The following is a 15,762-nucleotide window of genomic DNA, read 5'->3' on the forward strand; positions in this document are numbered from 1 at the left end:
TCTGGTGCAGGCAGGAGGCTGGTGTGGATGAAGCTCCTGAAAGAGGGGCTGCTCCTTGTCCACTCTCTGTAACAAGAGCCAGCTCACCTTCCTGAAGGGGTTATTTTCTGCCTGTGGTTTAGCAGAGTTCAGAGCATCCTGGACATCAACACCTTTACTGCCAATCCCTGTTCGTATCAGCACCCATCCTTTGCATTGCATGAAAAGCAAATGACAAACATACGGACAGCAAAGTATTTTTATTCCATCTTTATTGCCTGCTGACATGTTCAATATGCTCAAACTACATCTGAGGGACTGCATAGAGAGTGTTTCTTGTTTATATTTGATGTACGGCAGAACACTTTACATTGCACCAAATGTTGAGCAAACGGTAACATAACAGAGAAGCTGCAGTGGCAGCTGGAATTTCTGAGGTGGGCTACAGAGACTCTCTGGGGGCAAAAGTCTGCTCATCTTATTCAAATGAATTGCTTTTCTGGCCAAATCCTGCTCTGATATGCCAACTGACGAATACAGACCTAGTAACATGAGAAAACATGGAATAACTCTGAGAGCTTCAATTCCACAGCAAGCTGAAGAATATATAGCAGCTAAAAACCAGAGAAGCAACTGCAACCACACTGAATGGCCAGAAGGCTCTGAGAGACAAGTCCAAACCCTTGCACAGAAGAGTATCAATAGAATTATTTATGGGAGAAATGAGGTTGGGAAAAATGACTCTCTGCTTTGGAGCATCCCTCTTCGCAGAGAAAAAAACAACCGAGAACTTGGTCTAATAGGACTGAATTGTCTCTCAGGGAAAAGCAATACCAGTTGCACTACAGGTGACATGGACTGCCATAGCACTTCTAACTTTATTTCAGAACATAATAAAGGAAACATACAGAAAAAAGCAATCCTTCAATCTCTGCCAAAGAACAGGGTCAGTATAAAATGTTCCCAAAAAGGAAAAGCAGATAGAGGCATGCCCTGTGGCTGCTCCACACTACCTCCTCCCTCTCTGTGGCCATTTTGACCCCATGTGGAGTACCAAATGAACACTTAAACTCTTTCTGCTGATCATACTTGGTTATGGGACTAGGTACTCAATGAGTCTCTCCAAATAGCCTGCTACTTACATGGGTCCCACACATCCTAAATCTCCTCTACTCCCCAAGGATGGATTTCCCTATGTGCCCCATAGTTTCATGCTATGGAAGCCAGCCATGATGGCTAAAAGGGGATTGAATACAATTAAGCTTCCTACTGAGACAGCTGAACTTGGAGCAATAATTAACACAAAACAAAGGAACCAGCTTACACCAGGTGATTTAGGACCAGGGAAATCAGGTGTCTAAGATGGAAGAGGGACTGCTTGGACTCCTTACCAGCACAGAACAGCACACAAACAAGCATGCTCCAAATGTAGAGTCTGGTGCACCTGGTTTACACCAAGTCTGTTCTTATACTTTGCCCCTCTACAGCAGACCTGCCATCTGCTTCATCAGCAGCAGGGTTTTACCTTCTGACCTGATCAGTTTGGATCTCTGGTGTCACAAGATCTCAGTTGGATCCCATGTTATTCCATCAGAGCATCTCTGTGTTGCTTTCATAGAAAACCCTGAACAAAGGTTTTATTCCTCCCACTTGGAGACAACACACCAAGGGAATCCAGAGAGAAGGGAGAGAGAGATGGACCCAAGAGGACTCTGTGATTGCCTCAGGTTGGTGTGAAGATGGATCACTCACACGGGGGACACACACCTCTGTGGCCAATGCAGTGGTTTCACCTGCCCTTGGAAGGTGAGGGAAGATCTAACAAAGCACTGAGCAGAACCTTTCTAGGTTACAGAGGACATCTGCCTGTTTCCTTGAAATTCTTAACAGTGGTCAAATGTACAGGTCTAACGAAAGTGGGAGGACAAAAAGTGAAAACAAGAAAAAAGGGAAAAAGGAAGACACTGCAAAATGATGACTGCAAAATGATCAGTGAGAGCTGTAGACAATGAGAAGCAGTAATAAATGTGAAGGCAAGATAGATGTCAAGAATGATTTGATGCTGATTCTGACATAGCCAGTGATAAAACTTCTGTACATTCAAAATGGACTCCAAATTTAACCTGGAGGTTCAAAAGAGAGCCCAAGAACCTCCAACCAAGACAGACTGAGCTTCCTCCCCGCCCCATTAATTCCTCATTAAAATTGATTCTCCATTTTATCAAGCATTCAAGCGCATCTGAAAACTCAAGGCTAGAAGTCTGCAACAGGGATATCCTTGAGAACACCCATACATTTAGAAAAGAATCCATGATTAACAGACACCCTGCACAGAACCACAGCTCAGCATCAATCACATGGCACTGAAAATGGCCAGAGGACAGACTCAAGTACTTCATGTTGTGATTTAAGATCACTTCTAGTTACATCTGTTACCTGGACCAGGACAAAGAATCGTTTCTTCCATCTCTTCCAAACATTTTTACCAATGGCCCATAAATACCTAGGAGAAAAGAACAGGTGAATTCAGTACACGAGTGTTAATCTGTTCTCTTGCTTTTCAGTATATTTTGTTTACACTTAGAATGTTTACACTTAGAAACTGAAGTTAATGCACAAGAAGGAGCAATTACAAGACTCTCAAGCTCAGCAGCGTTCCTGAATGGGTTTATTTCTAGCCTGAACAGATTACCTGCAAAGAAAGTGACAAAAAATCTTACAGAGCCTTAATGTTACACAGTATTAATTCTCTTTTTCCTTTTGTCTTTCACAACTTGCTCAGGATTTGAACCTCTTTAGTGCCAGTGAATAGCTACAACATGGTTGGATGGGTGAAGAATGCATTGGCAACAGAAGAATTAAGGGAGAGAAACCCCAAATCTGCTTTAGCCTTCATAAAACCATTTTGCTGAGGGGAGCTGTCAAACAGAGGGACACTTCCTACATCAAACCCAGCACACAGAATCTCAATATCCACTGGACTGACTAAACCAGGACACTTCACTGAGCAGCTCTAAGATGAAATCCAAGAAATGGCTTGGCTACAGATAATTCAGGCAAACTGAATAATCTCTGAGGAGGAGTGAATTTACTGTTTTCTACAAAGGAAGAATTAACTTTAAAAATTAATGTCAAAATAAGCATTTAATCTCTGTGATGAATTGGCCACTGTGACACTATAACACAAACACTGGCAAAACTAGTGGCAGCACCAGGCTAATAATAAACATAAGGATATTATTCAGCATTAAGTTGTTTTATGTATCATTATAATTACTTTAGTTCTGGCTCAATAAATACAAAAAAGACTTCATTTTTGGTTATGCAAGGAGTTCCTTATGCCAGAAGGGATCTAGCATACGCTTGGTGAATGTTTAAATCACACAACTCCAAGTCATGCTGATGTGGGTTTTGAGTCTTTGGCTAGCCCAAGAAGAAGGTAATAAATGTCCTTTTGGCTATTGCTGCTAACATCAACAGAAAGATAATCTCAGTTCTGGTAGCAAGAGGTACAAACCTCAGAGTTCTACATGTAGATCAAATGTTAGTAGAAGAAACCCAGAAAACAGCCCTACTATCAGCTGAGATCAGGAAAACAAACAAGACAGGGGATCTGTCCTCTCTGGCTTTGGTGCCTGTGATCATGGTGAAAAAAATAAACTTCACACAAGACAACTGGCTCTGATCTCATAAGCACAGAAAACAGGAGGAGGAGGAATTAGAAAAGATAAGTGATGTAAATCACCTAATAATGGATGAAATTTAACAAAATGCCATGAAAATAAAAGTGAAACAAAGTCACTTCTATAGCACCAAAACCAGACTGGAGAGTTATTTCCAACATCAAGCTTCCTGGACAGTTTCAATTTTTTGTCACATCCTCAGCTCTGAAAAGCAATCAGAGCCTTGGCAATGGCCTTAGCTAGATCTTCCCAAGGATGATCTAATTTGTAATTATATGAAGGTAGAAGTGGTCAGGGATCCCTCTGGCCCCAGATCTTCTGACACTCCCTCCTGGAGGGGAAAGGTGTCCCTTTTAACCTTCCCAATTATTAGTCCTACTCAAGGCAACTGTGGAATTTATTTAATTGTGGTGTGCATCTCAGTATAAATAATGCTGGTCACACTGGGGTTCATTCCAAGTGGAAAGTGCACTGTGATTTTGGTTTTGAGAAATCAATACAGAGAGACACAGAATAACTTAAAAAATTATATTATTCTCAGTAAGAGAGCTGGACAGTTCATCTATCATTTCTCATAGGAAAAAACATAATTTCCAATGAGGAAAACTGTTTAAAATTTAAACTGTTTGGCTCATATGCATTAAAAAAGACTATGCTCAGAATATGGAAAGTGCACTACAAAGGACTGAAATAATGCCATTTTTATATGTATCTTTCTGCTTCACCTCCTGTGAACTTGAGAAAAAGAGTTTCTCTTTGAGAACCTTAAAAAGCAAAATTTCCTAATGCACATTCAAAACAAAATGACTTTGGATTGAGACAAATGTTTACCCAGAGTGCTTCATGTTTTGAGGCTTATCCATTCGCACAGCAAGCTTGATCTTCAGGTCTTGATCAGGGCAGTTCTTGGAAACAGTCATTTTGTGCCACTCTGACTGCTTTGGGCTATTAGGAGTAGGGTGGAGAACAACCTGTAAGAATTAAAACAAACAATGTTAAAGGGAAAAATTATTCATAAAATGGGGTTTAATGCAGAACATTAATAATGTGAAACAAAAATACATCAGATGACCTAGTTTTGTCCTAGAAGTCAATCTGGATATGCCTATTCACATCAATGAGGATGGCTTTTTATTGCTTTTTTAAAGTACAGCTTGTTATTTTGAGATTAGGTCATATATTCTTTGGGTCCTCAGTCAGCTCACGGGGCTGTGCAGACAGAGCTGCATGATCAGTTCCTGTCATTTCAGGATGGTACATCTGACTGAGCTATGATAGCAGATAAAATCTGCATCCCATGTCATGACATGAGTGGCTGCAGGACCCTGCTTCTATTTCATGCAGCAGGTAATGCTGGGAGGGTCTCTAGCTGCAGCACATCTGTGCAACACCAGTGACTGCAGATGAACACCGATGGCTCAAAGAAACTGAAAGCTCCAAGAGGTGAATAGTCTTTCCTGATCATAGCTGTGCTTTCCCATTCATTCATTACCTCTACAAAGCAGAGCAGCTCCCTGGAGAATAAGATACAGAGTATTCCCCTAGGACAACATCACATCCACCATCTTCTCCTGGTATTTCCATGTTTCCTCTGAGGCGGCCTAATCCCCCTCCTCCTACACCTGCTCCCCTTCTGATGCTTTCACTCTCAGAGGTGACTTTGCCTGGTACAAATTAATTCAAGTTTCCACTGTGCTGTAGTGAGATGAATCTTCTTTAAATTCATTAATCTTTATGCAAGCAAATTGTTTCACAATTCTTACAAACAGCAGCATTCATCCTCCTTAACTGGTGTGCTGCCATCACTCATTTCTTGCTCATGCTTAGTCTATGCTCCTGCCGAACTCCAGCCCAGACTATAATCTTGAATTCCTCTGCTCTTCAACTTTGCTGCTGATTCAGCAATCTAGGGGCTGTTTTCCACCAAAATATCATTGATGCTATTATCCTCTGATGAATTACTGCAAAATTTATTTTATTGCCTCCTCTAAAGCCTGAGGTAAACATCAGTAGATTCTCAACTTTACCCTTATCCATTAATGTTATTTATCTCTTCTTTTATTGAATTGCTTTCTCTGTCAGGAATCTGAAGCTGTTATTAGTCACACAGATAACTGAGCAACACCAGTCTGTACTGCATCACTCTTGGAAGAAAACACATTTAAGCAAATCCTGAAAATGAGAAATGAGTTCTCCACATGAGGCAGGGAATGTTAGAACCATGACAGACCCAAACTCTGAGCAGCATCCAAGGAACCCCAGTGCCAGGCAGGTCATGCAAGAACATCCACCTGTGCTAAGCTGCGTCTCTTAGTGAGGCAGCAGCCATTCTGTGTGCTTGGGATGCTCTCTGCTTTGATTGCTAACTCTTTTTTTCAACAAAAGACACAAACTTTTCTCAGTGGTGTTGCAATTCACAGCTCTTCCCCTCCTTGCCCTCGGTAGATGAAGCACTGGCATGGCTGAAATCCATGGGAGCCCTGCCACTGGCTTCAATAGGGTCAGGATGTATTCCCATGCCTTCAGCTGCCCATTCAGCAGTGCAGGGCTTGGGAGCATTTTCCAGTTCTCCCCTGGATAAAAGTGGTGAGCTGAGGAGTGGCGGTCGCTTGCCAGCTCAACACTCGCAATAGAAAGTGGGCTTTGTACCCGCCTGGCAGAGCACAAAGCCAGTGCTCAAAGGGCGGCTGAGCAGGGGTGTTTTGTGTATAAAACCTGCTTTCCTCCTCTCTCCATGCAGGCAGGTTCCTGCCCACTCCAACAGCTAAACCAGGGGCTTAACACACTCCCAGTTTCATTATAATTTAAACAAGAAATCTTGATGCAGCCTGAGCAGACACGCGTCATCCTTCGGCCGCTCCGGGTACACCGAGTGTCCCTTTGAAGTCTGGCCGACTGAAAGCACTGGTGGCCATGGGCCAGGGGGAATCACTGCCAGCTCCCCACACTTGCCACTGCTGGCCTGTGTACTTCAGCCTGCAAAAACTCAGGGCTGAGGGATGGTTTCCTGCTGGACTGGGAATTAAAGCACATTGGTAGGGCTGGCTCATCAGCCTTTCAGGGCAAGAGGGGTTGCTTTGGGTGCTGACATCTTTCTCAGAACAACATGCACAGCTAATTGCTTCCCAAGACCAGCAAAGTCAGCACTGCTCATGGCTGCCAGTGGAAACAAGACTCACAAAGCAAGAGGGGCTGCACTGAGTGTAACCACTCAGGGGAAAATCCCTGAATGGCAGCGCGGCTGGCTGGGTGAAAAGCTCTGCTCAGCATGCCACAGTGGATAAAGGCAGGGTGCCAGGCTGTTTGAAGTAGGAGGTTTTGAAAATAATCCTGAAAATATTATGATGCTGTGCAGCAAAACAATTGTAGGTTTTCAGCTGTAGTACTGCAGCCTAGAGGGGTCATCCTCTTTGTCAAAAAAAGAGGACAGGGAGAAAGGAAGGATCAAGGTGTGGATGAGAAAGTCTGAAGGGGCTGTGACTCCCTTTGAAGAGAAGACTGAGAGGGGAAAAGAGGGGGTAGCTTTGCTTTTCTCTCTCTCAAGTGCAAGAACAAAGGATACTTCATGAACAAGAAAACACAAATAATTAAAATGAACATGAATTACATGAGACAAAATTGCACACAGCATTCTCCACGATAAAGCTATAAATTTAAATCAACAGCTCACCAGGTCCTGGGAGAATGTTCTGCACTTTTATGAACAGGATTAACACAAAACCATGTTAATTAGGAAAAATGGTGAATGGACAGAGACTCTTCCTTGTCAAGGCACAAACAGCCGTGGAGTTAGCAAGAAACACCCCAACAGGTTAGACCATAAGTGGATATATAATTCCTTGGCTTGCAAGAGGATCAGTGGCTTCCCTGACCATGGATTTCTTGGCCATAGCCATACAGACAGGATGGAGAGCAAGGAGCACTGCAGGGCTGGGCAGACAGAGCCCAGGCTGCCCCTGGAGATCACCTGGGTCATGCTGAGCCATGACAAGAGGTGCCAAAGTCCTCTTACTCCAAACTGATTTTCATGGAGTCATCATCACACTGATCTCAGCCTGAGAAGCTGAGGAAGGCATGGCAAGGAGTTTGCTGCCACTTCTGCCTGGGGCCAACACAAATTAAACAGCTGCACAAGATCCATGGAGACAAGTGACGTGTCCCAAAACCATAGGAAAGTGCCATCCACAGATATTCTGGAGCTGTGGGCTGCAGTGATCAAGGGCCACAAGTGCCAGGGCACTGGTTTAGGGACCACAGATGAGGGGCAGAGATGGGAAAATTTTCTCTGTGGCAAATACCCCAGGAATCTGAGCTCTTTGCTGTTAACACCATTGATGGGAGCAATGAATCCTCATGTTTCACTCCCAGTCCAGCCCCACTGAAGCCACCAGCTCAGCCACCATCCACCCCCAGGGAAGCCAGGGCTCCAAGCCTTTTGCAGGGAGTACTGCAGTCAGTGCTTTCAAAAGCTCAAACTGTGCACCGGCTGCTCAGCAGATATGAGAGAAACTTAACAGTCCCTTGCCAAACTTAAATCCCCTCTTTTTGCTTCAGCATAATCCCCTTTTCTGCCTCAGGAATGTCCATTTCCGCAAGCAACCTTTAAGGCTTTCCGGACTGCCAATATTGCACACAAGATCCTCTGCCTTTGCTCAGAGCAGGCACAGCCAGCTGAAATGCTGCCATTAAAAACTCACAACAAAGACAGCATGCGAGATGCACTCCTTTCCAGCAGTGCAGAGCTTGCTTTCTTTCTCCCTCCTGAAGCTTGGCAAAAAAGCAGAGCATGTTGTGCTCCAAAGATATTTCTGTACAGGAGAGATTTCTCTAGAAAAGCAGGGCCAGAAGGAAACATTATTAAACTCAAAATCTCCTTACCCTCCCAAGCTCTTTGTCCTCCAGAGCCAGCACTCCTGTACTCTCTGTGAACAGCTTCACCTTCACTGCAGGAAGTGCATGGGTTGTTGTGAAGTCTCCTTGGGTGCCCCAGCTGTGAAAAGAAGGACAGAGAGGTGTTCAGCTCAGCTGGCAGGTCAGCAGCAACACTGCTCAGTCATGAAAGAGTTAACCTAAAAAGTGTCTGACACAAGCTGAAGTGGTTGGGTTGTGTGAGTGACAAGGGCATTAATTATCTTCTTTGGGAAATGTGGGACAGATGTTTGGAAAACCCATGATGATCCTTTGGGGAAATAGAGAGAGCATCTGGGAGCAGCACGAAACCAAGTTCGAGAGAATTTTCTTAGTTAGAAAGAACAATGTCTTCTGCAGTGCCAGTCTGCTTAGTCACAAGAGAAGTAGAGGATTGAAGACATCTGCACCCAGGATGTCTGTAATCACTCATGCCTGTGCTCCTTTCTTGGCTAATTAACCTCTCTTTTCCAGGCTGAGAGTGAGGTCTGCTTTTTCTGAAGAAACTGCAACTGAACCTGGGTCACTTTCCAAGTCTCAGCCCAACCCAAGTTTAAGTCCAAGCCATTATGTCTGCAGTAATCCTAGTTTGATAGGACTACAGAGCAGGACACCAGCTCCTTGTGGGTGGGATTGCAGTGGCCAGGAAGATGCCACCTCTGCAACTACACCATGAACCACTGTCTACTATTTGTACTCTCTGAGTCATTCCCTGGCTTGGAAAGGAGTGCTATGGAGGCTGAATTATCCACAGCCTCTAGAAATACATGTCTCTAGAGGACATCTACAAGTTTCTGCAATCACAAGTCACCCAAATGCAGAGAAAATATGAACTCATTCCACGTGGGACCCTGCCAAGAGCGTGCCATGAGCAACACCTCTGAGTGATGTGGTGGAACCCACACTGCAACCCAGAATGCTGCAAGTTAGACAAGAGATTACACCATAACTCACTAACCACTTCTACTTCCCCTCACTCTGTTAATGACACTTTCTCACTTTAGGCTGTCCTCAGACTAGATCCTCAGTTAAAGAAAGGCAGTTCCCTTGAAAACGCTCAGAAGACATGGTCCAGTGACTCGATGTTCCTCAAAGATGAACACCAAGCAGCAGGTTTAGCATTTGGAAAATAATCAGTAAAAATAATTCACTTCTCCTTGTGCTCTAGGAGTATGGGTTTATGCCTTGCTCCCCACTGAGCAAATCTTGTCCAACTGAGCTCAGCAGATGAGCATGTTCAGCGCAGAGCTGATTAACAAACTTGGGTTCTTCATCACCTTTGCTCTTAAGCTTCCTCTCCTCATGTCACTGTCTCACATGTTTCATCTTTTATGATGATGCATCAAACCTCCACCAGTGCCAGACAGCAGAGGTTTGGCTTAAATTATCTACAGCACTATAGGTTCAGTCAGGTCCTTTACATAATATCTTTTTCATGTGTGAGCCATCAGCTACCTAAAAAATATTTCAAGGGTAAGAAGCAAGAAACAACTTAATTTTCTAATCACAGATTCAGGTCACAGGTTATGTTTTCTCTCAAGAAACTGCGTTGTCACCAGGAGGGAAAGTAGGAAGATTATCTTGCTTTGGGTAAGAGGCAAAAGTAAGGAAATATCCAACCTTACACTGTGTATTTTGACAGCATCTGCTTTATAGAACTCGTATCTCTGTTTACTATTAAAAAGCTCTTATTTGCTGAAGCATTCCCAGACCATATGTTATCAACAAATGTTACTAACCAAATACAAACAGTAATTTTCATTAGGTTTCCTTCATGGGAACAACATTAACCACAAAGAGAATAAATGTTTCAAATGACAGCAAACATACATAGCAAACCCTTGAGAACACTGGTGCTTACATATTCATACCCCCAAAAGCCCTGAAAAGATCTGCGCCAACAAATGGAGACCATCAAAAGTTGAGTTTTGTGCTGGTTGGAGCCTGTGGTGATGTCATTAGTTGCCATAGTGATGCTCAGCATAAGGCCATAATTCAAGCCACTGAAACATCATTTGTATTCAATCTGAGTACCCAGTTTATCCGGGCTGTGTATTAAATTATTGTTCAGAAAATTATCTCTGGACAGTAGCTAGGTATTAGCATCTTCGGAGGGACTAACAGTGGAATGGTTTCATTTCCATATTTAATCATTAAGCAGGTTATCACTGCAGGAGTTCATTTGTTGGGAAAGCGCGTTGGGATCCATTGTGGACAAATGCCATGAAGTACCATGCTATTTTGTCCCCCTATCACAGAACCCATGCTGACACCTCAAAGCAATAAAACATCTGCAAATGCAGACAGACAAATGTCATTCTGGCCAAAAGGACACACACATATGGATGGATACATATGGATGTACAAACACCAAAAAAAGGTACTCAAGCAGAACAATCCTGGCAGTACTTCCTCAGTCAGGACAGTATTAACTATCTGAATCCTGCCTGTATACCTCAGCTCAGCAATTCTTATTGGCCAGTGCATCCCAAAGTCTGGAACTGATGAAGAAATTCTCTGTTGTGCACAGAGAATTTACTAGAATCATGACCCTATTTATGGCATCTGTGCTGTTCCAGTGGTCTCACCAGGATCTACTTTTGTCTCCAGGGTTTCTTATTTAGGATTCAAACTTAGGATAAGCAGCTAAACTCTTCTGGCTGCAAAGTGCCAAAGGTTGAGATGTGCCCCAGGTGCTAACTTGACAGATGCTGGCCCTTGTTTTACCTTTTACAAGCATAATAAGGAGATCATTGTAGACTTTGTGTCAACAGATTCACCTAGAGGTGCCATCACAGTTACTGACCAAACAGCCTGAAGTGCTAGGATTTTATCCTGAATGGAACAAAAAATGACACATATCCAGAGGGTGTGAGTGGTCAACAAGTAACAAAGGTCAGCTCTTGTCTCCCATTACCTCCACAGCCTCATGGAGCACTTGAAGGATGGGCTCACCTGTGTGATTTCAGGAGCATTTGGGAGCTGCCACAGACACTGCCCTCACTTGCACATGAGGGGCAGTGATGCCATTGCCAATGCAGGTGCCAGGCTGCTCAGACCTAGCTGCTCTCAGCTGTCTTGGATTGCTGATCTGAAAAACCTTCAGGGTGATGCTATTCAGCCCTTCCCAATTTATGGTCATAATCTGTAAGACCACTCTCCTCCCAGTGATGCTGTACCAAGCTCTTACACTTTCCTACCATAAGGTCACTGCAGAAACAACTGTCATCACCCCATGGAAGTGCAGTGCTTTACTGATCTTTGGCTGTAGGGCTGAGGGCTTCTAAAATGCAGATATAGCAATTATAAAGTTAATTACCACACAGCTAAAAAGACAAAAACTTTAAAACACTGTGGCATTGCTAAGTTAAAATTCATGATTGAAATAATATTTGGGACATGAAAAAGGCTTGAGCAAAATCCTGTAAAGATCCCTGTCCTGACTGCACTCATGTGTCACATGAAAGCAGGCAGGAGGGTCTCTGACTTCAGCTGCTTTTCTTCACAATATCCTGCATATGTGACCTACAATTTTCTCAGCTATCCTTGAGAGACACTGATTTAGTAATTTCTGTTCAACTCAAGTATGCAAGTTTGTCTAAAGGAAATTTTAGCACCTGTGACCTTCCTGTAAGTGAACATACACATTTAACACCCAGGATAATTTATTAAATTCTTTCATTGATATACTGTGCTCTCCAGCAAGTCTGCTTAGCCCCTGCCTAATTTAAAACAGTTACCCTTCTTCCATTAATGCTCTTGTAACTTGATGTAGCCAGAACCCTGATGCCTGTGATTTACATAAATAATGAACAAGTGCAACTGGGCTGATTGCTGGGCCATGAATCAGCCCTGCTAACCAGGCTAACAGGGGAGCAGCTGCAGAGCCATGTGCTTTCCACAGGGGGGACATTTAAACATCATCTATGACCACTTCTCATGGGCCTCAAAATTACCAGAGGGTATCTTTTATCCCTGCACAGAATAAACATAAAAAAATCAGAAAATGCACAGAATAAACATTAAAAAATCAGAAAATGAAAGTAAAAATGTGTACTAAAGGAGAGCTATGCTGTCCCCTCAGTGGGCTCACTCCAGGTGTGCATGATGTTCACTGACCACAGCAGTTTCCTGGGACAGATCCTCTCTGCCAGAGCTGCTACCCTTCTTCCTTGCTCCCATAAATTCACCACTTCAGTAAAAAAGTCATGCAGAATAATATTCCTATATGTTGGCCAGATTTGCAGGAGTTTACTGAGCCACCTGCTCAGTATAGTTTTCCCAAATTAACCAACTCAGCAGCAGTGCCTGCCCTCCCAAGACAGGAACAGGTCCTTGGGAAGGTAGGACATGGCAGGCAGCTGCTTCCATCCCTGCAGGGTCACCAAAACCAGCAGCAGCATCACCTACCCTCCTGCACAGCCAGCTGGCTGTGTGCAAGGGCACAGAGTCCAGCTGAAAGGTATTTAATATAAGTGACCATGTTTGGGACAACAGTTGGAAGGGCAGCTTAGCCTCCCTTGCTGTTCTCTACTGTCAGAATGGGATCTGGTGAGGATGCCACGACTGGCCAGTCTGGCTGCCTCCCTCCCTTGTGCAGTGCTGGTGGAGAGAGTTGTGCTTCGTGCATTTCTCTTCATTTACAACCTTCATCTCTCCTCTTCTGACATGTCTGTGTCCCTCCTGGTGTACTTGGTCTCCAAAGTGAGCTGGCTGGTGAAGGGGAGTTCATCAAGAGGGCAGCACAGACAGTCTGACAGACACTGCCTGGGCTTGGTGACTGCTTCACCTTGTGTGGTGTGATGCTTTTAATCCAGCCTTGGTTTCTCAGCTTACTGCAGTGCCCAGTCATGGTCCCTGCTGGATCTGGATCCTGCTTTGAGGATGGAGAGTTCAGATCTCTGGAGTGCATTGCTGGAGACTGAAATGCTACGTACAGTCTCAATTTATTTGTCCCAGAAATCCTGTCTAAAAAACGATGGTTTTATTACTTTAGCACGCTCCTCCCCTCCCAGAAGAGACCTTTAAATCTTGGGCCATAAATCATGTATGCCCATGCTTGAGCACTGGGAAAAACAGAGTTAAAGCAGAAGCACACCAGGCACTGAGCTAACCTACCTTCATGCAGCTGATGGAGTAGTGCACCTTTTCCTCTAATGTAATGCTAAGCTGTGTTTCTTTTCTACATATTCCTAGAGACACAAGCAAGGAGGAAAATAAACAGGTTTAAAGTATCTTTAACAGTTAACTACATATGAAGAAGCACACAGGATAGCTTTTTACTATATTCTCTAATGCTTTATCTATACCAGCCATTTAAAAACATGAACTAGAGGTTGATGACCACAATTGTCAGTGATCTACCTGAACTTCCCTTGCCCATACACAGAGGCAGTAGTTCATTAAAACTGAGCACATGACGGACTCACTCAGGTCAATAGCAAAACCTCATGCAGGGATGGCATTAATCCTACTGGGATGAAAATACCCATTTTTTAAAATTAAAAGAGTGCTTGAGAACTTCTATGAACACCATAAACTAGACAATGGCTGGAAGAGGCTGGAAGAGCTGACAGCTCCTTGTAGGGAGCAGTGCAGGTGAGGCACTGAACTGGCAGGGATGTGGCAGAACAGATGTGTCTGTGACATGTGGCAGAGGCAGGCGCTCACACCCGCACCAGCTGGGTCACAAATCCATAATAAACAGAAGCAGAGCATCCCAGAGCCTTTGAGAAAAATATGTATTCTCTGCAGCTCTTGTGGGTAATGGCAATGGATAATAGGTTTTTCATTGTGTTGTTGGGATTTGAAAAAGCCCAAAGGCACAGAAGAATTCTGGCTTTTTTTAGGCACTCCAAGAAAGCTCACAGGCTGGGTCACACACCTGGAGACCTGTGGGATGCACACACAACTCCACACACACAACTCTGTTTCAGCAGGAGAATGCCATGAACAACTGCCAGTCTGGGACAGCTACAAACCAGTTTGTGATTTCCTACAGTAGGACTGCAAGCCTCAGTTGAAAACCCACAAATTTAGGGGACTGTACTACTGTGTAAATGTGCTTCAGTCACCTGCTTTGGGCTCCTGCTAATGCAGTAAGGAGAGATCTAATTAAATCAGTAGAGTTAGGCCTTAATTTGCCTCATCCCAGTTTAGAGGCAGCAAGCAGATGAAGTGATGCTTGACATAGAGGGCCCCTGTCTTTCCACTGCTATAAAGGTGTGCTGGAGATGACTGCTGCAGATTCACAAAAAAGATTTGAAATTAAAAGCTCAAAGAACACATATAGATGCATATACATTGCTCATGCAAAAACATCCTGGGCTAGGAAATACCACTCAGGTGCTAAGAAAGGCACCTTTCCATTCTGCCTGCAGAAATGCATTGAGAAAGGTTTGCATCCATAATACATCTTGATATTCGGGGCTGCTGAGCCTCCTCTGGGATTCCTCCCACAGTAAAACTTTGATGTGTTTACTCACCTTCAAAACAGGATAACCAAAGACATCAAACACAGATTGACAACACAGCCTATTTTTGTTTACATTTGTTTCCTCCCCTCCCTTTCAGCTGCCAGAACAGCCTTTCAGTCCCATCCCCTCGGAACAAGCTGAGCTGAAGTGGGAGTGACAGCACAAACAGATTTGATTCCTCCCAGACTTTCCTGCACAGACTTTGCAGTGATTTAAAACACGCTTCCACTGATGCAGCTCCCGTGCAGGTGCTGACAAATCAGCATTCCTGCAGGCACTGGTGGCAGAGGTGGCTGTACCTGCCTTCCCTGCAGCCAGGGAACACTGAGAGAGGCCATGGTTCTGCATGCAGCACTGATGTTTGCTCTGATGTGATAACCCAAGGATGCTCTGAGTGAATCCATCGTTTCCCATGGCACCCTAATTCCTGCCAAGCATGGAACACTACCTCTGCTACAATAGAACACCACTGGTAAATACTTTGCTTAAAATAAGGGCATTTATTTTCCCCAAAACACCACTGCAGAAAGCACTATGCTGTTATTCAAAAGGTGAGCAGAGTCAGTGTGCCACTAAGGACTGGGCTCCTTCTACAGCAGCTAAGGAGGTGTTCCAGCCTCCAGCACTTCATGGCCTGTCCTTTTCTGTTTCCACAGCTCTGAGACACAATGTATGTGTCACACACGCAGGCAGCATCTTGCTTAACATCATGCAGA

General features: G+C 44.0%; 1 protein-coding gene across 1 annotated transcript in view; it reads right to left on the reverse strand.

Moving 5' to 3' along the window:
• CADPS (calcium dependent secretion activator) overlaps nucleotides 1-15,762 on the reverse strand; it is a 203,022-nt gene that overhangs the window by 103,166 nt on the left and 84,094 nt on the right. Inside the window, 3 exon segments of the mRNA XM_030956450.1 lie at nucleotides 2,416-2,482; nucleotides 4,494-4,633; nucleotides 8,541-8,652. Of these exon segments, the coding sequence (XP_030812310.1) occupies nucleotides 2,416-2,482; nucleotides 4,494-4,633; nucleotides 8,541-8,652 (319 nt within the window).

Source organism: Camarhynchus parvulus, chromosome 12, assembly GCF_901933205.1.
Source record: "Camarhynchus parvulus chromosome 12, STF_HiC, whole genome shotgun sequence".
NCBI classification, from domain to species: Eukaryota; Metazoa; Chordata; class Aves; order Passeriformes; family Thraupidae; genus Camarhynchus; species Camarhynchus parvulus.